General features: G+C 38.7%; 1 protein-coding gene across 13 annotated transcripts in view; it reads left to right on the top strand.

The window, feature by feature from the left end:
* LOC138838615 (kinase D-interacting substrate of 220 kDa) overlaps positions 1-23,778 on the top strand; it is a 106,404-nt gene that overhangs the window by 78,639 nt on the left and 3,987 nt on the right. For 6 of the 13 annotated variants that reach the window (XM_070038013.1, XM_070038011.1, XM_070038009.1 and 3 more), the window contains 4 exons: positions 8,862-8,993; positions 11,127-11,225; positions 13,745-13,981; positions 17,498-20,439. In XM_070038013.1, the coding sequence (XP_069894114.1) occupies positions 8,862-8,993; positions 11,127-11,225; positions 13,745-13,981; positions 17,498-18,754 (1,725 nt within the window). In that variant the 3' untranslated portion in view covers positions 18,755-20,439. Of the gene's footprint in view, positions 1-2,797; positions 2,834-4,574; positions 4,608-8,861; positions 8,994-11,126; positions 11,226-13,744; positions 13,982-17,497; positions 20,440-22,026; positions 22,079-23,778 lie in introns of those variants that run through there. The other 7 variants (XM_070038018.1, XM_070038016.1, XM_070038017.1 and 4 more) reach the window with 4 other exon arrangements.

The raw sequence follows: 23,778 nt of genomic DNA, 5'->3' as shown, positions 1-23,778 counted from the left end.
CCACATCATTTATTGCTTTTAAATACTAAAAATAGTTTTGATATAGTGAATAATATAGATGCTTGCCAAGCTTCCTTTGCTTTTAAAAAATTAATAGTAATAGTAGCATTATAGACTAGTACTAAGAAGTAGAGATGTAGTTCAGAACCACATTGAAAACAGTGGTGGAAATGTGAAAACCCTACACGTGGGCTTGTTGGGCATATTCAGGCTGCACAGGAGGGTACTTAACAAAAGTCACTTTCTGAGGCTTTCTAGTGTTGTCTGGGACAGCAGAGCTAGTGCTGTCCACCAACCAGCAGTCTCCAACATGCACTCTGGATGAGAAGGGCTGCTCACACAGGTTAAGAGCTGCACATTTTAAAATACAGTTTTATTGTTATTTAGCAATTGTACAGAGACATTATAATTCCATAAGTCAGGTAATAAGTACAATCCCAGGACAACGTCAGCCCTTCCTTCATTGTCCCTCAATTTCACCCTCTCATCAAGTTGCCTAGTTCATTTTTCACATAGTATATATTGAGTACCATGATTGCATTTGTTCACCCTTCTCAGAAATATTTTTTAAACAAATTGTCATGCTATTACAAACATGGAAGGGAGGCAGACCAGTTAACAAAACAGATCTTTATAAAAATAATTGGATTTTGATCACATTCAGCCAAGGATTTATCAGATACATATATATCCAAGTGTTTAACAAAGCTGAAGAGTTAAAATATAAGCCTTCATGCTAGATTTTTCCTCTAATTTTATGACTGAGAAAAAAACTAATGCCAAATTTTGTGAAAATGGAAAAATAATAGACCCAAGCTCTGCTCTGAGAATATTTGAACTAGATCAAACTAGTGTTTCCACAGAGCAATCTTTTTCAGAAATGAAGTCTGATACACCTCCTGCTTCTAAAATCAAGGAGCTCATTTCTCTGGGCTCACTTTGAACTGACTTTCCCCTTGAGGCTCTTTTAAGGACAGTGTCCTGGGTCTGGTCCAGCTTCTGTGACACAGATCAACTGTGTGAGGCTTGCCTAAGTATGGGATGTAGCTGGACTGATGGAGAGCCAGAAAGTTCCCACCTATTTCGTAGCACATGGTTCTCCAATGTGCTGCTTCCTTTGTCACACCCGGCCTTACAGAGATGCCAGTGATAAGCTGCTAGCCTTGGATAAGTTACCTCTGACTCTCTACTTTCCCATATGGGAAGGTCAGATTTAAGTATGGCTCAGCCTTAATGTTACTTTTATTATTATTGTTGTTAGTATTGAAAAGACAAATTCCACAGAGCTTTAAAGACTCAGAATTCAAACTCTTTCATGTTAAGTAATCTTTATGTCGTAGTCCAATCTGTTTAGATTAGCTCAGCTGTTTTATCTTTTGGTTCTCCTCAGGCTTAAACGGTACCAGGTCACCTTGAATTCCTAGAATTTAGGAGTTTCTAGGCTATTTGAATACTTCAAATATAGTCATGCATCCTTCTTAATGGCAGGAGTATTTTCTGTGAATTGCACTGTTAGGCAATTTTGTCACAGAGAAAATATCCCAGAATGTAGTTACACAATCTATGACTGCTATGACATTATCAGATGACATGCTATTGTCAATCACATGCGGTGCCATGTGGAATAAAATGTCATATAATGCATAGGTATACTTTAAAAATCTGAAAGCTTTCCAGGGAAGTTTTACTTGGACTTTGACCTTCTTTTAATGAAGTTTTTACTAGGAAATGCTGTGCCAACCCTTGAGCAATACTGGTTTGATCTCTATTGAGTCCAGTTACCTATGTATTGCTTTGGAGAGGCAGATTTGCAGTAATTTGAAAGGTGAACCACACAGTCCAGAAATACTGAAAACAAAAGGGAAATTTAGGTGTGTCATAAATACATAATGCAAAAAGTATATGTAGATAAATGTCTATTTTGTCATTGACTAAAACAAAATATATACAAGTGTAATATAGCTGAAATCCATCCCAGCTTACACACACAAAACCATACATGGTATATGAGCAAGTGTAAAGATGCAATAGGAAATCATAACTGCATAAAGTCAACTGGAGCACTTGCTGTGCTCCTGTGATCAGTAAGTTCATAGCCACTTCTGTTGCCATTGCGAGGAGCTCAGGTGTTGTGAGAGTCTGTCCAACACTGTGGGACACTGATTGGCTGAGACTGAGCAGTTTGTCTCTCCTGTAAATTGTGGATTGTGACTACACGGCTATCTCTCAAAGTTCTCATGTATATATACATATAGCATATGAGATAGGTGGTACTTGACTATTAATTATTGGCAAGGTTTCTGGTCAACAGCAAGGTACTAGCAGTTAGGAGATTGGAGTGTCAAAAGTTCTACATGGACTTTTAACTGCACCTTTTTAAGCCCTCGCATTGCTCAAGGGTCTCTGTAGTGACATTTAGATAAACCATTCTGTGACCCTTGTGAAGGGCAGAACCCTTTGTGGAAAGCCTATATTGGGCTAGGTCCCCTCAGTGGCCTTCTGTCTGCATGAAGTCCCACCTCGCCCATGTGACCTGCTGCAGTCATTTCATAGCTACTTCCTGTTGCAGTTGTGAGAGCCTGCACTTTTAGTGACGAGGAATACTATTGATTAATAAAGGTACTTACAAAAAGTATTGGTTTTCACTGAATAGAATGCAATTTATGGAAAGACCAAGAGAAAAAAATAAAATGATGGGCTCACCTGTAACTCACTTTTCTTTCCACCACTGGTTTAGAACCTATAACCCATTACAAATAATCATATGTCCAAACCAAACTGTCTCTCATATTGCCAGGAGAAGACTTGGACAAGAAAGTTAAAGGTGCCCTGGGTAAGGAGCTCTGCGGCATTGTAATTTTGTTTAGACTGTAGGCTTTGGATAGGTGCTCTTGGCATCTCTCATAGCACTTCCTACAGTAGTTTCAGCCAGTGTGGGCACCAGTCACACTTTGAACAATTGTTCAGAGGTGCGTTCTTATTCTTTTGTTTGAAGTTGGAAAATACTATTGTTTTCTTTTTCTGTTTTAATCCAAAAATTTACTTTCTGTGTAAAAGGCTTTGCATCAGATTTCAATCAAGAAAACATTTTTCTAAACAGTTAACATCTTTCACATAAATTTAGTGGTATATTGAAATCCTGGAGTATAGTTAAAAGTTAGACAACAAATAGTGTTTATTGTAGTTGTTTAGAACTTGTGGTTTTTAAAAGATTGCCCTTACAACCAGGTGCTGGTGGCTCACACCTGTAATCCTATCTACTCAGGAGGCTGAGATCTGAGGATCGAGGTTCAAAGCCAGCCTGGGCAGGAATGTCCGGGAGACTCTTATCTCCAATAAAACACCAGAAAACCAGAAGTGGCGCTGTAGCTCAAGTGGTAGAGTGCTAGTCTTGAGCTGAAGAGCTGAGGGACAGCGCCCAGGCCCAGAGTTCAAGCCCCATGACCTACCAAAAAAAAAAGATTGCCCTTACAATGTAGTGTTAAGGTTTCTCTGATAGCTTTGACAGAATATTTTTCAAGTAGTTTGAAGAATAAGTTACATGATAATTATAATAATAAAAAATTTAAAAAGTAGCTACATTTTCAACTAGTAAGAAATAGCTTTTTCTTGTGTTTGAGGTATCATAATGAATTGTAATGTCATTAGAACTACTTTTTTGGTATTTTTGTAAGTCTGAAAGTTTACTTATAATAACTTTGACAATATAAACTAGAAAATGATGTTCTTATGATGGACTCTAGGTGTTGGCTATGTTAAAGGAAAGGCTAGGAAAGCCCTGCTCTTTACCATACCAAAGCAGTGTGATAAATTAACACAGTGATGTCAGTCATCACTAAGCTGTTCTAAGTATTTGAAGAATATTTGCCACCAATTAAATAAGAAAAAAGTGAACAGCAATGGTTGCTTGCTTTGAAATAATTTTAAAGCTTATATATGACTAAATAGTTATGCTAATTGTAGTATTCAGGCATTTTTTTCCTCTCTCTTACCTTTGTGGTTTCTTCAGCTATAAGTCTGGAGATATTTCTTTGAAAAAACGCACATTTAAAAATGTGTTTCTGAGCATTAACTACAGTGTGGCCAGATTATTCCCTTTTATGAAGAAGTCATATGGTAGTCTAATTAACTAAGTCTTTTTTAAATTTAAATTTTATTGTAAAGGTGATGTACAGAGGGGATACAGTTACATAAGTCAGGTAATGAGTACATTACTTTTTGAACAGTATTACCGTTTCCCTCTATTGAAGGGTTTTGTCATTTAAGCTTGGATTTAGGAGAGTATTGATTTGCCCTAGCAACTTTTTTCTTACTAAATGTATGGTGCATGACTTACTCTTTTATTAGAAACATATGGATGATAAGAATATAATTTTAAGCTAACCAAGCACTTGTTACTGAAATGAACTCTGTGAGTGTGTGTGTGTGTGTGTGTGTGTGTGTGTGTGTGAGAGAGAGAGAGAGAGAGAGAGAGAGAGAGAAAGACTAGAGTGCTGCCTGCATACATAATACTTGTGGTTTGATGTTTTGTTTTATGCTCATGTCCTTCACTCTGTTTTATTCCTTCCTTAAAGCTATGTGACTCTGGGTTTAACAAACAGAGACAGGTACAGAAATTCTCAGTGAAATCTTCTTCACTTTACCTATTAGGCTGTTAGATGTAGGCCTTGGCTGCATAGCTCATGCTGTGCTCTTGATAAATCTGAGCTTGTTTCATTGCCTTGGGTTTTATTTTAATAGTTGCTTTTGGCCTTTGCATGGCACTATTTATCAATTGTAAGCTTATTTATTGAATTTACTAAAGATGATAATGTTTTAATCTACTTCACAGTATAAAGAAGTTACCTCAAGGTATTAGTGATAATAATTTTACTTTTACCTAGAGAAATTCTAATTTGTATGCATTTTAAAGCTTAACAATTTAAACAAGCTAACATTTGCTACTTTCAAATGTCTAAATTAGATAACATTTTAAAGTATTTATAAAATCATTATGCTGAAATATAAGTTTTGGCTTCCCCATAAATCAGAAGGAAAATGCGCATGGTAGATGCTGAAATATTATCATGTAAACTATTCTGTGTATTCTCAAAATAATGCATGTAGTTTCTGTTAAGAATTTAGTTACTGGATTGTTTAATATATAGATACAGATTTTTTTTCTTACTGTTTCTTTATCACTTTTGAGCTCTTTTTCCTTGCTTTTTATGAGATTTCCATCAGAAGATCCTTATTTTGGTTATACATAGATTCTTGGTCAAAGTCATTTCTTTTTTCTTTATTTTGAAGTTGGGATGTAGCTTAGTGGCAAAGTACTGTCTAGCAAGTACAAAGTCCTGGGTTTAGGTCCCCAGTACCAAAAAAGAAATGGTCTTTTATTTTGATGGTAGTAGTATTTGAACTTAGGGCCTTGTATTCACTAGGAAGGCTTTCTGCCTTCTGTGATCCATACTCATGGCCTTTTTTCTTTCTTTCTTTTTGATGTTTTAGCAAGAATTTATTTTTTAGTATATCAGTATAAAGTAGGGAGAAATAGAAAAAGAGGTATTTCCTACTCCCCATTCAGAAAGTGGGAGTTAAAGACTCAATTGGGGTTCTATTCATACAGCCCTTTTTAGCTACTTTTCATTAATCGCACTAATTTTAGCATCTGTTGATGGATCTGTACCTTTACTATTGTTGTGGTGTTTGCCAGATAGTATTTTCAACTTTTCTCTTCCACATTTATTAATTATAATTCCAAAAAGGGATACTGTCTTTTTTCTAACATTTATTTCCACAAATATTTAATTGAATCAATATGAACTTACGGATATTTATTTGATGGTCTATAACCCAGCATAAGCATTGTTTATTTTGTTAGTCAAACTATTCTTTTATAAAGTTTGAACCAAAAAAAAAAAAAGTAAGCAGATTATAAATGCTTCCAGAGCAAGGAAGTAGGTTAAACAATAAAACATTTAAAAAATTTAAGATCATTTAAAGATAGATATTATTCAGTAATAACAGACATGAGGTACTGACATAGATACTGACACGGATGAATCTTGAAAACATGCCCAATAAAAGAATGGTCATGTATTGTATGATTCTATTTGTATGTAATGCTTATAGGGATATCTAGTCCCTAGAGACAGAAAGTAACTCATTGGCTTCCAGGGGCTGGGGGTAGGATTTGGAGGGATGCACAATTAGTCTATAAATACAGGGTTTCTTTTGGAGATTTTGAAAATTACTATATTATTATAGTGATGGCTCACTACTATGCAAATAAACTTAAAAGTTACTGAATTGTAGCCAGGCGCTGGTGGCTCATGCCTTTAATCCTAGCTACTCAAGAGACTGAGATCTGAGGGTCATGGTTCAGAGCCAGCCTGGGCAGCAAAGTCTGTGAGTTTCTTATCTCCAATTAACCACCAGAAAACTGGAAGTGGCGCTGTGGCTCAAGTGATATAGCGCTCGTCTTGAGCTGAAGAGCTGAGGGACAGCGCCCAGGCCCAGGCCCAGAGTTCAAGCCCCACAACTGACCAAAAAAAGTTACTGAATCCTATAACTTAAATTTGAGAATTATTTATCATATGTAATCTCAGTAAAGTTGCTTAACAAGGAAAACAAATATGGTATTAAGAATTCATAGACAGATTTTTCATAATACATAGTGACTGACTATTGTCTATAGTAATCTAGGCAAAGTAGAGCTGTGTGTGGAGCTATTAAAACTAAATTATGACTCGTATTTTGCTGTTCATATATTAAAAGCAATTATTCAACCCCGGACATTTATACTTAGTTAAAAACAAATATTTGTTTTGCTGGATACTGTCACGCCTGTAATCCTAACTACTTAGGAGGCTGGGATCTGAGGATCACTCAAAGCCAGCTTGGGCAGGAAACAGTCTGTGAGACTCTTGTCTCCACTTAATCCCCAGAAAACTGGAAGTAGCATTGTGGCTCAAAGTGGTAGAGTGCTAGCCTTGAGCAAAAGAGCTCAGGGACAGTGCCCAGGCCTTAGAGTTCAAGCCCTGTGACTGACAAACACAAAAAACAAAAACAAAAAAAACAAATTATATTATATTCCCTGCCACTAATTTCCAAACTTATATGTACCTATAAACTTGCTAAGACTCCCTAACTCATAGCGTTCTTACTCCAACTGTGTGTTTAATATGATCTGACCCCCTAGCTATATTCATATGTAATATCTGTATGTGTTATAAATAGACTGGTTCTCTATATATTTACCAGTTAGTAGTAAGATTATTATGCTTTCACATTGCAAGTAAATTTAACAAGTGACTAAGAGGCATTTTCAGCTATGTAATAGTTTACTCTTGTCCTGAAAGTGATTTTTAAAAAGGCAGCAAAAATATGTGCTCAATATACTCTTAAGGATATGCTAAATCTTATTTATAATAGACAATTAGATTTAAGAGTAAACAGATTGTTTGGAATATCTTTATCTTCTAGATCAGTTGCTCTGTCATCTCTGTGTTATGGTTACAGCTTCTATAGTCTCTTCTAAAATAGTTGGAGCAAAGTAACTAGGAAATTGATATTAAAGCTGAGAAATCAGGGTCTCGTTCAAATCTACACTTGCTAGCTATTTAGCAAGTGACTTGTAAGGCCTAACTTGGCCTCCTTTGACATTCATACACAGCTCTGTAATGGAGGAGAATCATGCAATCATGCACAGTTGACCAGAGGCAGATCTTTTTTTAGAATGTCACCACATCAGAAAATGTATTTCTTGTAAATAAATGCTAGACTTATTTATTATTTTGACTCTTGTTTCTTCCACCCCCCACCCCCAGTCCTAAGGCTTGAATTCAGGGCCTGGCTGCTGTCCCTGAGCTGCTGCTTCTTTTTTTCTTTTTTTTTTTTTTTTGTCAGTCATGGTGCTTGAACTCTAGGCTTGGGCGCTGTCCCTTAGCTCTTCAGCTCAAGACGAGCATTCTACCGCTCGAGCCACAGCACCACTTCCGGTTTTCTAGTGGTTTATTGGAGATAAGAGACTCATGGACTTTCCTGCCTGGGCTGGCTTTGAACCGATTACAGGTGTGAGCCACCAGCGCCTGGCCTGTCCCTGAGCTTCTTTTGCTCAAGGCTAGTATTGTACCCACCACTTGAGCCATACCTCCACTTCTGACTTTTTTTTTATAGTTTATTGGAGATTGTCTCACAGATTTTCCTGCCTGGGCTGGCTTTAAACTGCAATCCTCAGATCTCAGCCCACTGAGTAGCTAGGATTACAGGTGTGAGGCACTGGCTCCGGCTTTGACTTTTCATTTTAAATAAGAATGTTATATAAGTTTTACTTACTTTCACATGTGTTTAGATTCCATTATTGGAATCTGTTGTACAGGTTCTGAAGATTCCTTGGACACAAATACAGTTGAGCTATGAAAACTTCAACTGTGGAGACTACTGAGGTAGTTTGTAGAAACACTTAAAGCTACTCATTTAATATTATCATTATAATATACTCATTTAAAATTATCTCAAAGATTTTTGTCTTTTGTATTCCTATAATAAAGGTATCAGTAACTTTTTTCTCTTTTTCTGTTTTAACCTCTCTTCTTTCTCTTTTTTAAGGTAGCACCCTTATCTCTTGAAGTTGGCTGTAGACATTTGTGAACTTGGCCAATGCGTGGCTATCATTTAAGAAAAGTGATTTTGATGAGGCTATCTTTGCTATAGTAAAAACTATTGAGTGTAGTTAGATCTATTCCTTAATGCTGTTTCCTTACATGCCACAGACATTGGTTGTACTTTTTCAGTAGGATAACTTACTGAATTTTATGTTATTGCACATAGTTGGCATTAAATGCTATTCATCTTTGTATTTTCTTTGGCTTACCTAGGGATCAGGCCCTGCCACAGGAACAGTGCTGTCACTGAATGCAATGACTGTGGACACCGTGTGTGAGAAGTTGAGGCAAATAGAAGGGCTGGACCAGAGCATGCTGCCTCAGTATTGTGCAACGATCAAAAAGGTGATGCGTACATTGACATGCCTGTTGTCTAGAGACAGGACTGAGGGGCAGAAGACAGGCCTCTGGACCACATACTCCGAGCTGCTCAAAGTGGCCAGGGTCTCAGCTGAAATAGGAAAGCTCTAAATGCAATATGGGATTCTTAGTATTTTATATCCTGACATTACACGTCTATGTCATCTTACAAATAAACCAAAAAATTATAAAGTAGCAGAATTAGTGTTCTATTTTAAGAACGATCTAATATAAGTGCCAAAAATGCGTTGATGAGAAATAGAAAGCTCTAGAAGATTTCAATTTAGCTAAATACTCATCTTTCCAGTATGGAACAGAATATTTGATGGCCTTCTCTTATATGGTTTGTTTTCTTTAGTTGTGCAGGTTGAGTTAATAAAAAAATCTGAAAGATGAAGCTTTTGAGAATGTGGATGAATATGAGCTTCAGATTTCAGAGCATTTCAGAATTCGGGCTTTTGGATTAGGGATACTCCACTGGTAAGGTCTGCAAATATTTCCAAATTGGAAAAACTCTGGAATATGAAACACTTGGTCCCAGATATTTTGGAAAAGGATATATTTAATATATACTTGTGTGATTTAATCATTATCAGAGCAAGCCACACTTACTTCACTTCCCACAAATCCTCAGCTATGTGACACCTAAGATATATAGCCATATTACATTCAGTGAAGCCACCTAGTTTGGGGCTTTCAAGGCTGGTGCATCTGTGGAAATTGGTTTCTACTGAGATCATATTCTCACAGTTCTGGTAGGTACCCTGATACCTGAGATTGCTGAGAAGACATTTCCTATGTGAGATTATCCGAGTTCAGTTAAGGGAATTTTCCCCCACTAAGTTATGTTTTGATATCACAGTGTTAAACAGAGCAATAATAGTTGTTTTTAGTGACTACATACTTTAAAGATTCGTGTCTATGCGAAATGTCTTAAGGGATTAGGAGCATTTATACATACCATCTGACTAATTTTACTTATCCAGAAAGGTTTCAGATAATGTCTGTTTCTCCAGTCCTGGGTTTGTGCTGATCCCTGTCTGCATGAGTCAGCACTGCCTTCCCATGGACAAAGGAGACCTCCAGGTTAATGTCAGAAAGCAAGACTCCAACTCAAGCCCCTTGAGGGGATTTGGTTTCCTTCAGGATAGTAGTTTTCTTCCTGCTGCTCTTTACCCACTGACCCTGGATTTTTGAACCCAGAATAGCAATCCAGTTCTTTCATGCCATAAATTCCTTGGCATTATCAGTAAAAGGCTTCCACCACAAACTGATTCTGTGTACATTTTCTTTTGATTTAACTTACCAACAGGATGTCATGCCTATTGTAAGCATAGAGACTCAAATTTTACAAGTTAATAGAGTCAGTCTTTTTTGGGGGAGGGGGGTGTCCGGTCGTGGGGCCTAAACTCTGGGCCTGGGCGCTGTCCCTCAGCTCTTCAGCTCAAGGCTAGCGCTCTACCACTTGAGCCACAGCGCCACTTCCGGCTTTTTTCTTTTTGCTTATGTGGTGCTGAGGAATTGAACCCAGGGCCTCATGCATGCAAGGCAAGTGCTCTACCACTGAGCCACCTTCCCAGCCCTAGAGTCAGTCTTTATACATCATAAAATCAGTAAGCTGTCTCTATTATTAATAAAGAAGATGATTATTGAGGGAAACAAAAATTTCAGAGACCCAAAAGTGGTAAGACAGTTTGTGTGTGTGTGCATTTAACAGGTTGGGAAGTTAGTGGTGCTGGCCATTCTTTGTGGCTGAAGTTATCTATTAGAATTGGGTCATTGTCACTCTGCATTTAGAACCAACACAGTCACAAAGACAGGCGTTACTGTCTTCTTCCAGTTCATGTTAATATTTTCTAAGATTAAAAAAGAAAAACAAGCCATTGTGTTGTACCCATGTTGGAGTAAGTGGTTTTAGAAATAGTTGGGAGTGTTAGCATATGTGTTGGTCCCTGAAGAGTGATTTGTCTTGAGTGTTTTCCACTTGAAAAAATACAAAGTGGCATATGTTGTTCAAATTCAGCTAGTTTTTCCTAGTTTTTAATGCCTTCCTTAAAACTACTTTTTAATCAGTAGTAATTCAGAATATTTTAGATTTTGTTTGTACTTTTTATGCAGGCAAACATAAATGGGCGTGTATTAGCTCAGTGCAACATTGATGAGCTGAAGAAAGAGATGAATATGAATTTTGGAGACTGGCACCTTTTCAGAAGCACAGTAAGATATTTATAATCTTGTGGCATTTATAGAAAGATTTTATTATAACATATAAAATTATTTATAACATTTTATAAAATTAGAACCAGTAAGTCCTGGCCTAAGCTGATACTTGTCCATATGAAAATCTTCATATTGAGACTGGACAAATAGGACTACCTTAAAATAAAAAGTTTCTGCACAGACAAAGAAATAGCAACCAAACTAGAAAGACAACCAACTAATTGGGAAAAAATATTTACCAGCAAAATATCAAGACAAGGGTCTAATATCTATTATATACTGGGAACTCAAGAAACTAACCCCTCACAAATCTAACAAACCAATCATGAAATGGGCAAGGGAACTAAAGAGAGACTTCTCAGAAGAAGAGATACAAATGGCAAGGAAACACAGAGGAAATGTTCATCATCCCTGGCTGTAAAGGAAATATAAACAAAAACAACACTGAGATACCACCTTACCCCAGTCAGAATGGCTCACATACTAAAGTCAGCCAACGACAGATGCTGGAGGGGATGCGGAGAAAGAGGAACCCTACTGCTGGTGGGAATGTATACTAATGCAACCACTTTGGAAAACAGTCTGGAGGTACCTCAGAAAGCTAAATATAGACCTCCCCTATGACCCAGCCACACTACTCCTAGGCGTCTACCCTGAGCAACAGGAACCAGTATGCAAAGACACAGTGCACATCCATGTTTATTGCAGCACTGTTCACAATAGCCAAGATTTGGAAACAACCCACTAGTGATGAGTGGATCTAAAAATTGTGGTACCTGTATACAATGGAATATTATGTAGCCATTAGAAAGGACAAAATAATGGCATTTGCAGGGAAATGGATGGAAGAAGAGCAGATTATTTTGAGCGAAGTAAGCAATAATAAAGAGACAAACAGCACAAGGTCTCCCTGATATGTGGATGCTAAAGCCAAAATACAAGAAGATATGGCAAAGTAACAGGACTCAAGAAACAAAGGACAGCCACCTGTTTTGTCATATCATTGCTAAATGACTCCATGTTCTAGACCATATATATGGTAGATATATGCATGCAACAGAAGGAAGCCAGAGGAGGAACAGAATAAGTGGGAATAGCCTACACTGAGCAAAAGGAAAGAAATGTAACCATCACCTGATGTGGAAAAAATCACTTGTACTGTCAAAGCTCATAGAATTCACACACTGTATAGACCGTGATAATGACAATTTGCCTTGTGAAAGTTAAAAATGTGTTTGTGACTCTATCACTATTCCACAATACTGTGAAATATGTAAAATTTATGTAATCATCTAATCTCAAAGAAAAACAGTGAGAGAAGGGATGGTGACGAGAGATGGGTGACAATGTTGTCAGACATTTTGTACTCATAGACTGTTTTGAAGAATGGGAACTTCTTTGTACAGCTACTTAAAGATAATAATAATAAACAGGAATATGACCCCTCCCAAAAAAAGAAAATCTTCTCTACTAATTTTATACTTGTGTATACCAGGTGTCATGGAGGATGTACATAGCAGCACTAGGCAGTCTTTGTGCTGGGGCATTTCATTCAAGAATCTGAGGAAGTGACCACACACGGGTTTTCTGTATTGACAAAGATTCTGTCCTTGACCTAGCTCCAGCTAGGCCCCTGAGCTGTCTAGACCTCAGCCTTCAGTGTCTGTCCTAGACAGACACCATAGATGCCGTAGATTGGTGTCTACTGCTATGTAGTTTAGAAAGAACCCCTTCCCTCAACACAAATACCCTTGATATCTGATCAAGTACCTCCTGTGCACTGACTACTTCTAGATTATGTCTGCCCACATGTTTTGTCTTCAAGAGTCCTGGCAAATAGATTTAGTCAGACTCTCCTGTAGCTGATCTTCACCCTACTCCTTGGGTATAAATTCCCACTTGTCCTTGTTCATCCTGTTCTACATTGAGCTATTACAATAGTTCCTGCTTAAATTCACTTTTACAGCTTATATTACTCTCCAGCTCGGGTTTCTTTGACACCCTCCAAGTGCATTTTCTTTTGTCCTCAAGTTCATTTTTAAACTAAAATAACAATATAGTAGTTCTATATATGATTATTTCTGACACTACTTTTTTCTTAGTATTATTAAAATTAAATATAAAAAGATACAGTACAGCTTGGCATTGAGGGCTTGCGCCTGTAATCCTTAGCTATTCAGGAGGCTGAGATCTGAGGCTCATGGTTCAAAGCCAGCCCAGGCAGGAAAGTCTGTGAGATTCTTATCTCCAATAAGCCACCAGAAAACCGGAAGTGGCACTATGGCTCAAGCGGTAGAGCACTAGCCTTGAGCTGAAGAGCTGAGGGACAGCACCCAGGCCCAGAGTTCAAGCCCCACGACCGACCAAAAAAAAAAAAAAAAAAAAAGATATAATGCAAATTCATTAGAAACTTACTTAAGGGAGTATGCTTTCTTATTTCCATTATAATGTTATATTTTTTAAACCTCTAAAGTTTCTAAATGTGACTTTATAGAGATTTTTTTTCTTTTGCTAAGGTTCTAGAAATGAGAAATGCAGAAAGCCAGGTGGTTCCTGAAGATGCACGTTTTCTTAATGAGAACACCAGCGCCACGGTTCCTCATGGTGAATCTGCTCGCCGGTCTTCACACAATGAATTGCCACACACCGAGCTCTCCAACCAAGCTCCCTACACACTAAACTTCAGTTTTGAAGAACTGAATACCCTTGGCCTAGATGAAGGTGCCCCACGCCACAGTAATCTAAGTTGGCAGGTATTTATTAAGCATCATTTTTTGTCTTACTGAATAGGGGCAATTCGCTGCTACGCTGTTAGTGCAGTAAAACAGTCATTCAGGAAACAATGAGTACTCACCTGGGTAAGAATGTGTTCATTCACCTGAGAGGGCCAGTCAGGAAAATTGAGGAAAAGGTAAGGTTTATTAAATTGAGAACCCAGGGCAGCAGCATGGAGTAAGCAGGAAGTGGGCAAGTTAGGATATGGTAAGTGCTACCTTTCTTTCACCGTTTGCTAGAAAATTCAGTTATCATTGGCTAAAATACATAGCCAATGTTATCCTTTCCAGTCTTGCAGTTTGGTTTTCCAATACACACACACTCCACGTACTGCTCTGTCTCTGTCTCTATCTCTGTCTCTTGCCATCTCCCTCCCTCTTCCTTTCCTCTTTTCTTTCTGGGTGTTTGTGTCCCTTTTGTCATCTACTGTTGTGCAGGTAGTATCTCCCATGGGATGTTCTTAGAAGAAGGAGGAGAGGGGAGCAGCATGAACAGAAATGAAAGACGTGTGAGAAGAAGGGAGAATAAAATGAAAGTAAGCAAGGGAAGTAAGCACAGGGTGCACCACGGAGGGAGGGAAATTTACTAAAGTAAACTGCAAGGACCTCTGCATTAAAGGAGGGCTGTACGCTGGAAGCAGAGTGTCTGCCTCATTTTTAAGGTATTTGGTTTGGCGGTAAAAACATTTTCATTCTTTTTCCATACTGTCCACTTTCTTTATTTATACTCTGCTACTTTATTTCTTTAAAGTGAGAATCCATTTTATTATTATCAAATAACTGATGATTTAAGATGAAATTACTTATTTTCACAATAAGTAAGCTTTGATCTCCATTTCAACAGTAGTAGTTATTCATTTCCATTAGATTCCTTTTGAATGTGCCAATCACTCCTCATTCTTGGCTACACTGTACCAAGTGCTTCCATCCCATCATGACAGAAAGCACAGTCTTTATGTAGTAGCAGTTCTCAAACTGCCCTTTAGTCTTAGCTGTCTTAAAAATTATTGAGAATCCCAAAGAACATTTGCTGATGTAAGATTTTTGTTTCATTTTTTTGTGTGTGTGCCTGTACTGGGGCTTAAACTCAGGGCTTAGGTGCTGTCTCTTAGCTTTTTTGCTTAAGGTTGCCAGTCTACCACTTGAGCCATAACTCTACTTCGAGCTTTTTGGTGGTTAATTGGAGATAACAGTCTTACAGGCTTTCCTGCCTGGGCTGGCTTTGGAGATAACAGTCTTACAGGCTTTCCTGCCTGGGCTGGCTTTGAAGCATAATCCTCAGATCTCAGACTTCTGAGTAGCTAGGATTCTAGGTGTGAGACACCAGTGCCAAGTGCTTGTGTAAGTTTCATTATAACTAGTTACTGTATTAGAAATGGAAACTGAACATTTTTCTAGGTATTTATGTATTTAAAAATAAACAAATGACATATTAATAGAAATAACATTTTAGTAGGTGGCTCATGCCTGTTAATTCCAGCTACTGAAACCTGAGGATTGAGGTTTGAAGTCAGTCCAGAGAGGAAACCTATCTTTAGTTAACCAACAAAATGCCAGAAGTGGAGCTGTGGTTCAAGTGGTACAATGGCAGCTATGAACACAGACCATAAGTTTAAGCCCCAGCACAAAAAAAAGAGAGAGAGGGCTGGGAAGGTGGCATGAGGCCCTGGGTTCGATTCCTCAGCACCACATACGCAGAAAAAGCTGGAAGTGGCATGGTGGCTCAAGTAGTAGAGTGTTAGCGTTGAGCTGAAAAGCTGAGGTACAACGCCCAGGCCCACAGTTCAGGCCCCATGACCGACAAAAAAAAAAAAAAAAAAAAAGGAGAGAGAAAATAATTTTTTATTAACAAAATTTAGTGAGGATGGCATGGTTTTGCACATTTCCTAGATGACTGGGTCCTTATGTACCACTGCATTGAATCTGGTGTGACATCATTTGTGTGTGACTCTAGTAAGGCCACCGTGCACTCTGTAGATAAGACCGGTTAGGCTGATAACATCATGAAATTCTCAGGAGTGAGTTTCAACCTTGTGAATCCCCTGCCACCGAGGTGTATATAAAACGCACTGCTTTTGAGAACAGCTGCATTGCTCATGTGGTGGGTAGCTCAGTCCTTCTAGTTTGACTGCATTCCAGGAGACCCTTTCAAGGGGAAGGCTCTTCTTTGCTTCTGTGTCCTAGTTTCAGCCTTTTTCTTATCCTTTCTTATACTTTCCTGGTGCTTTCTCCCCATTCCCTTTTTCCTAATCTGTACTGCTTATTCCTAATAGCTCTTCAAAGATTTATGGCAACTTGAATCCTAAAACTTCATGTTGAAAATAAAACTTAATTTCTTATTTAATTTCACTCTTAACTAGGAACCAGCTACTGGCCTCATGGTTTTATTTCTGTTATCTATCTTTTATTTATCTTTTCTATTGCACTCTAACCTTTTTAAATATGTGTGTATGTGTGTGTGTGTTCGGGGTATTTTGGCATTTTTAAGTATATTGTCTTGATCTGAATTGGAATCATATCATACAAGTTAGAACAGGTTCTTTTTTTAAATCATATTTTGAAGGAGTTGAGTGCTTTATTTTAGAGATATGTCTTAATTCTTTCTCCCTTCCAGGTGCGTTTCTTTTCATAATGTATATTAATTGTACAAAAGCATTTTACTGTGTCAGTTCCATGTATTAAATATACTTTGATCATATTCACCCCAAGGGTAATTTTTTTAATCAATGAAAGTAAATTTTGCCTTACATAAAATTTTAGTTTTGGGCTGGGAAGGTGGCTCAGTGGTAGAGTGCTTGCCTTGCATGCATGAGGCTCTAGGTTCAATTCCTCAGCACCACATAAGCAGAAAAAGCCAGAAGTGGTGCTGTGGCTCAAGTGGGAGAGCGCTAGCCTTGAGCTGAAGAGCTAAGGGACAGCACCCAGGACCAGAGTTCAGACCCCATGACCGGAAAAAAAAAAATTTTTAAGTTTTGAAGTTATTAAAAGCAAGTGCTTAGCCGGGCGCCGGTGGCTCATGCCTATAATCCTAGCTACTCAGGTGGCTGAGATCTGAGGATTGTGGTTCAAAGCCAGCCTGGGCAGGAAAGTCTGTGAGAAAATTATCTCCAATTAACCACCAAAAAAAAAAAGCTGAAAGTGGAGGTGGCTTAAATGGTAGAGTACTAACTTTGAGCAAAAAAAGCTCAAGGACAGCACCTAGCACAAACAAAAATAAGTGCTAAAATGATTTAATATAATTTGTAGTTTTACTTTTAAATTTTACCAAATTTTAAAATTTTTATAAAGCTTTATAATAACAATAGTTCTATTTAAAAGTTCACATTTTTTTTTTGTTAAACTGTTTAGGTAGAATTATTTTAAAAGATCTTGGTATTTTGATGATTTTTTAAAATTGTTAGTGTACACATATACTTCCTAAGCTGGCATTTGTCTTTTTTGGTTGTTTTGGTTTTGCTTATTTGAATTCTTAATTTTTTTTTTCTGTCTTCACAGTCACAAACTCGCAGAACCCCAAGTCTTTCGAGTCTCAATTCCCAGGATTCCAGTATTGAAATATCAAAGCTTACTGATAAGGTGCAGGCTGAATATAGAGATGCTTATAGAGAATATATTGCTCAGATGTCTCAGTTAGAAGGGGGCACTGGGTCGGCGACAATCAGTGGTAGATCTTCTCCCCACAGCACATATTACATGGGTCAGAGCTCATCAGGGGGCTCCATTCACTCTAATCTAGAGCAAGAAAAGGGGAAGGAGAGTGAGCCAAAGCAAGATGATGGGAGGAAGTCGTTCTTAATGAAAAGGGGGGATGTGATAGATTATTCATCATCTGGCGTTTCCACTAATGATGCCTCACCCCTGGACCCTATTACTGAAGAAGATGAAAAGTCTGACCAGTCAGGCAGTAAGCTGCTCCCAGGCAAGAAATCCTCAGAAAGGTCCAGTCTTTTCCAGACAGATCTGAAGCTTAAGGGAGGTGGATTGCGCTATCAAAAACTTCCAAGCGATGAAGATGAATCAGGTACGGAAGAGTCAGACAATACTCCACTGCTCAAAGATGATAAAGATAAAAAAGTGGAAGGCAAAGCTGAGAGAGTGTCCAAGTCTCCAGAACATACTGCTGAGCCTATTAGGACATTCATTAAAGCAAAAGAGTACTTGTCAGATGCTCTCCTTGACAAAAAGGATTCATCAGATTCAGGAGTGAGATCTAATGAAAGTTCTCCCAATCACTCTCTTCACAATGAAGCCGCTGATGGTTCCCAGCTTGAAAAGGCAAATCTCATAGAGCTGGAAGATGACACCCACACTGGGAAGCGGGGAATGCCACACAGCCTGAGCGGCCTGCACGATCCAATCATAGCTCGCATGTCCATTTGCTCAGAAGACAAGAAGAGCCCTTCAGAATGTAGCCTGATAGCCAGCAGTCCTGAGGAGAGCTGGCCTGCGTGCCAGAAGACATATAATCTGAACCGAACACCCAGTACTGTGACTCTGAACAACAATACTGCTCCAGCCACAAGACCCAATCAACATTTTGATGAGATGGAGGGAATTAGAGAGTCTTCTCAGGTCATGTTGATGCCCGGGCCCACTCCAACTACTATTCAGAATGAAAATCTAAAAAGCTTGACACATAAGCGAAGCCTACGTTCGAGTTACACAAGGCTCTCGAAAGATGCCTCTGAGCTCCATGCAGTAGCCCCTTCTGATAGTGCAGGCTTTGGAGAAGAAAGAGAAAGCATTCTTTAAGGAAAACAAGTAGAAGTGGTGGAATGTTAGGCCCTATCACAAAATTGTCCTGAATTTTGAATTCATCCACCGCCTTCATACATTAGGAGTTTATAAACCTCACTACCATTATTATGCTTTTCATTGGCACATAACTCCATAAAATTGTTGAGACATCATGTAAGTATAAAGATAAATCAGAAAGAGCTGGTTTGTTAAGTATAAAGGGCTTAACTTGCAAAAGAAAAACCTAAGGATCCCCTTTGTAGAACAATTATTGAACACACACCTGGGGGAGATGGAACAAAAGCAAATTCATTCATAAGGTGTTTAGATAAGAATTTACAGGTTTTAGGCATGGAGTTGTGGTACCTGCTTAGCAAGGTGAGCCCAAACCTCATTTACCGCCCCCCCACCCCCGGCAAAAAAAAAAAAAAAAAAGGAATTTTTATGTGTTTGGAGTAGCCAGAGACTTAAGGGTGAATTAATTGTAAATTGACAACCAATATTCTATATAATATACAAATTGATGACTAAAAAGGTTTTAAGTAGAAAATATTTACTGAAGAGGGCTTTAAGAAAGTCAGCAATACCCAGAGTAATTTAACAGTTTAGCTGGGCTAGCCTTACCATTAGTACGATTCATTCGGTAACTCTTTAAGTTGTGTGCCCAGCTTTTCTAAGGGATCTTAGCAAGAGTTGGGGGGCGGGGGGGGGAATTTTTTCTTTCTTTTTTTTCCTTTTTTTTTTTTGGTGGTACTCTGAATCCTGTTTAGGACCTTCTAAATGCTAGACTGAGCTGTATCCCCAGACCCAAGCATGAACTCTTCCTCTGCAGAATCAAGCAGATATGGGTAATTTGTGAAATGATGTATGAAGAAACTTTTACTTAAGAACATTAGTGACGAAGACAAGGAAATATTTAATTGGGTAGAACTAAATCATTGTCTTCTATATTAGGGCAGAGTGTGCCAGCTGCATTTGCCCCCTAAATCAGCATGTTAATTGTGAGGAAGGATTATTAAAAGAGGAAGTACATTTTTTGAACATTGAAAAGCATGAAACAGTGTGAGTAAAAACAAGATATAACTGGTGTGACCGTGAAACCCTATTCTTTGCAATTATTGTTCACAGACATTAAGAGAATGATTGCATTTCGGTATTATGTAGGCTAGAGAGGTCCCTGCCATCATGCATTAAAATTGTTTGTCACTTTCACATAGCTTATTATGTAGAATTAGTTCTAGCAGTATATCTTATCACAGGTGGGACTGCAGATGGTGAGGTCACAGCTGTGTGATTACCTAGACAGAACCATGTGTGTGTGTGTGTGTGTGTGTGTGTGCTGCTCACCTACTTGACCAGGCCTTGTGCTGAGAGTTGCTCTTCTGTGTGTCACTGCCTTGACGTTTGAGTACAATGGAGCATTTTATAGTTTACTTTGCATGACCTTTCACAAATGTTTTAGCATTAACAAAGGCAAGGTGTTACTGACATTTATAAATTGTAGTGTTAACATTTTAATATTTATGATATTTATTAGTTTGCAATGTGCTGTAATATTTCAGAGTCAGTGTTTTCCTTTTCAGGTGAGTAGTTGCAGCTTCTTCCTCATTGGAGGATACATTCTCATGCTGTTTGTGAAATTAATACTGGAGTACTAAATGTACAAGTAGATTTAGAAAACAATAAAAAGTTGCATGTCATTCTGACTCATGGAGTTTTATTCCCTATGGTAAATGAATCATTTTGATTAAAAATAAAGAAGTAATGTGTGTGTTTGTTTTTGTCATGTATCAGCAGTTGGTAAAGACTCACAGGTCATAGAGTTGGCAGAAGTGTTCCAGCCACCCCCACAAGTGTTTCTGAGAGAACGTGGCTCTAAAGTCTCCATGCCATCCAGTGCTTTCTCTTAGCATCTCTGACAAAGAGTTCAATGGTGCCATAGCATCTTGCTGTGCATTTCTGTAGCTGAGCAGGCCAGATGATCCAGGTCCTGGAGAACAGCAATCTATTACGGAACATTCTGGACGTTTGCTTTTTCTGACTGATACAGAAATGACAGTACAGATGGGTTACTGAGTCACCATAATTTCTTTGAGTTTGTATGCCAGTTTATGTGTATCTATTCTATTTATAACACACTGCCCAGACTGATGCACACATGCACACTGCTTTAAGCAGGATAAAGATGGATAGAAACCTGGGGCTTGAATCTTGCTGTAGAGTCTTATATTTTATGGACCAGTCTGCCCCCACTGTAAACCACAAGGGAGATGTGTTAATGTGTGTCATATAAAGGCAGGTCTGCTCCTCTTGACAGGGTGCTGCCTGTGCACTTATCTTTGGACAAGCCCAGAAATGACAAAGCTGTTGGTATTTTTCACTCGAGACAACTTGCATGGTGCCAAATGCTTAAGGATCAGCCCTCCTATGCTGGGAAATTTAAGTATACGGAAACTGAAACAACATTTCACTATTGAAGGAAAATTTGTCTTCACATGATGTATTAGAGCTTTATTTATATAGTGCTTAGAATTTAATTGCCTAAGTAATTTGAGCTAAAATTCTCTTGAGAGTTCTGGATCATTTGCATGCTGTAGTACTACAGTGAAATATATGTGACTAATTTTTTTCTTACAAATACTAATCAGAATTTTTTTGGAATGAAATTAAATCTTTTTTTTTTCCTTCTGGCTAAAGTACTAAATTTAAAAGGGTTTAAGACCACATAATTTTGGGTTACACCAGGAATTCTCAGCCTCTTTAGAAGTATCCCATAGTTTAAAAATCCCTGAGTTCCTGGCTAAATCTTGAGCATATCACAGTAGTGGCCAGGAAAAGAGAGAATGAGGAGCTCTTGTTCCCTTTGTCTTATGGTGGATGACTTAAGGGGGAAGAGGTAGAAAAGAAGGTGTGGTGAATTTTTTGGTCAGCATTTGAGACTGGAGCCCAGCCTCTTATCCCCCACCTCACAGGTCCTGCTGACCCTTGAAGGAGGGTAGAAGCCAGTGGGGTACCTTTTTGCTTGGGGTGGGGATAAGGCCTCAGTGCCCATCTGAAACAGTTAGGTAATTCTCCAGGTCATACTACCCCCTGTCATTCCCTACTCAAGCTTAAACCTTGGCCATGATTATACAAATGAGCTGAAAAGTTGAAGTTCACAGTGAGCCAGCACTGAATGCTTTTTAAATGGCTCGTCGCTCTACCAAGGTTGAGAATCCCTGGCTGAGACTGATTAAGTAGAAAGAGACTTTAAGATCTTACGTAATTTTAAACCCTTTCGTGCCTAGGAAGAAAATGCCGTCCTTGAGATAGATAGATCTCCAGAAGATGCAGTCTAAGGTATGTAAAAAATTAGTTTTCAAAGTGTACTAGTATTAAGCCAGCTGTGGGAAGAGTTTTTCCTACTTACGGAATTAATATTCTTACCACTTAGTTTTATCAAATATGAGTTAAGTATCTAGAACAACTGCTAGGAAGTAGCCTTGGTCACCTACATGATGGAAGTTTTTCATAAAATGAGTAACATCCCAGCCTGGGCTCTATCATCCTGACAGCTTTGACCCTGGCCTTTGTGGAGATTGGAAGACATTTCTAGAGCTTGGGGTGGAATCTTTTTTCTTCTTCTTCTTTTTGTGCCAGTCCTGTGGCTTGAACTCGGGGTCAGGGCATTGTCCCCTGAGCTTTTCTGTTCAAGGCTAGCATTCTATCACTTGAGCCACAGCTCTACTTCCAGCTTTTATCATTATCATCATCATTATTATTATTATTTGGTGATTAACGGAGATGATTTGGTGATTAATTGAAGTCCAAGTGAGCTTTAAACTGCATCCTTAGATCTCAGCTTCCTGAGTAGGTGGGGTCACAGGTGTGCACTACTGACACCTGGCTTTGAGTCCTTTTTGAGCAGGGCCTCTGTGGACATGGAGTGAGCACTAAATATTCTGGTTGCCCAGTGCAGTGAGGTTTTTTTTGGAAAATAAAGCATAATGCAGAGGCCCGCCAGGAGGGAAGAACAATTACAAATGTTCTGTGACTTAGGGATCTCACCTTGATAAGTGTAGACAAGGTATAGATGGTGCAAGTAGAGATTTCATGGGAGGCTCCAGTGCTCCGATACTGGAGTCATTTTGTGATCTTGGGGCTGACGGGAAACTGCAGCTGCTGTCACCATCCAGCCTCAGGAGAGAGTTGGACCACCGTCATCAGCCCAGGAAGAGAGCAACGTGCAAAGGTCAAACAGCAGTTCCCAGTGCGTGGCTTTCCCCATCATGCAGCTGGGGCGCCATTAGCAATGGCCATCTATAGTGCCAAAACTGTGAGGGAGATGGTTTTTTGTTTTGGGAGGCAGTACTGGAGGTTGAGTTCTGCACCTCATGCTTCCAAGCTGATATTCTACTATTTGAGCTGCTTCTCTAGCCCTTTTTGCTTTAATTATTTTTTCAGGTAGGGTCTTCCTTTTTTTGCCCAGACTGGTCTAGACTTTGATCCTCTGACATACATCATTCCTGCATACACATGTGCCACCATACCTATCTTGTTGGGTGAGATAGGCTTTTCCTAACATTTTGCCCTGGCAGAGGTAAAAAGGATAACCTTTCACCTCTCGTCTCTGCCTCCCGAGTAGCTGGGGTCACAGGAATGAGCCATCATGGCCTTGGGAAGTATCATCAAAATTCATAAAAAAAATCTAATTGAAGTGAGGACCAATCTAAATTAGCAACAATAATTAATTACATAAAGACAAGGGTGCTGTTCCAGACCACACACAATATTCTCTCTCTGCTGGGGCCAGGTCACTGGCTTAGAGGGAAGCATGCAGTCCTTGCCCTTCTCCTGCCAAACACTGGGGGTGCTGCTTAGCCAGACGTGTGTGTTAGAGGCTGTATCTTGCTTTGTTGGGAATCTAGCAAACATGAATAGCCTATTAACATGAATTGTTCAAACATGAAAACAGTTTACAGATGACCCTTACATTTAAGAAACGGTTAGAAATAATTGTTTCATTCACCATCATTTTCTAATATTAACATTTTATACTT

The sequence above is a fragment of the Dipodomys merriami genome, unplaced genomic scaffold, assembly GCF_024711535.1.
Source record: "Dipodomys merriami isolate MVZ:Mamm:240054 unplaced genomic scaffold, mDipMer1.0.p SCAF_285, whole genome shotgun sequence".
NCBI lineage: Eukaryota > Metazoa > Chordata > Mammalia > Rodentia > Heteromyidae > Dipodomys > Dipodomys merriami.
This window is presented reverse-complemented; position numbering and strand designations above follow the sequence as displayed.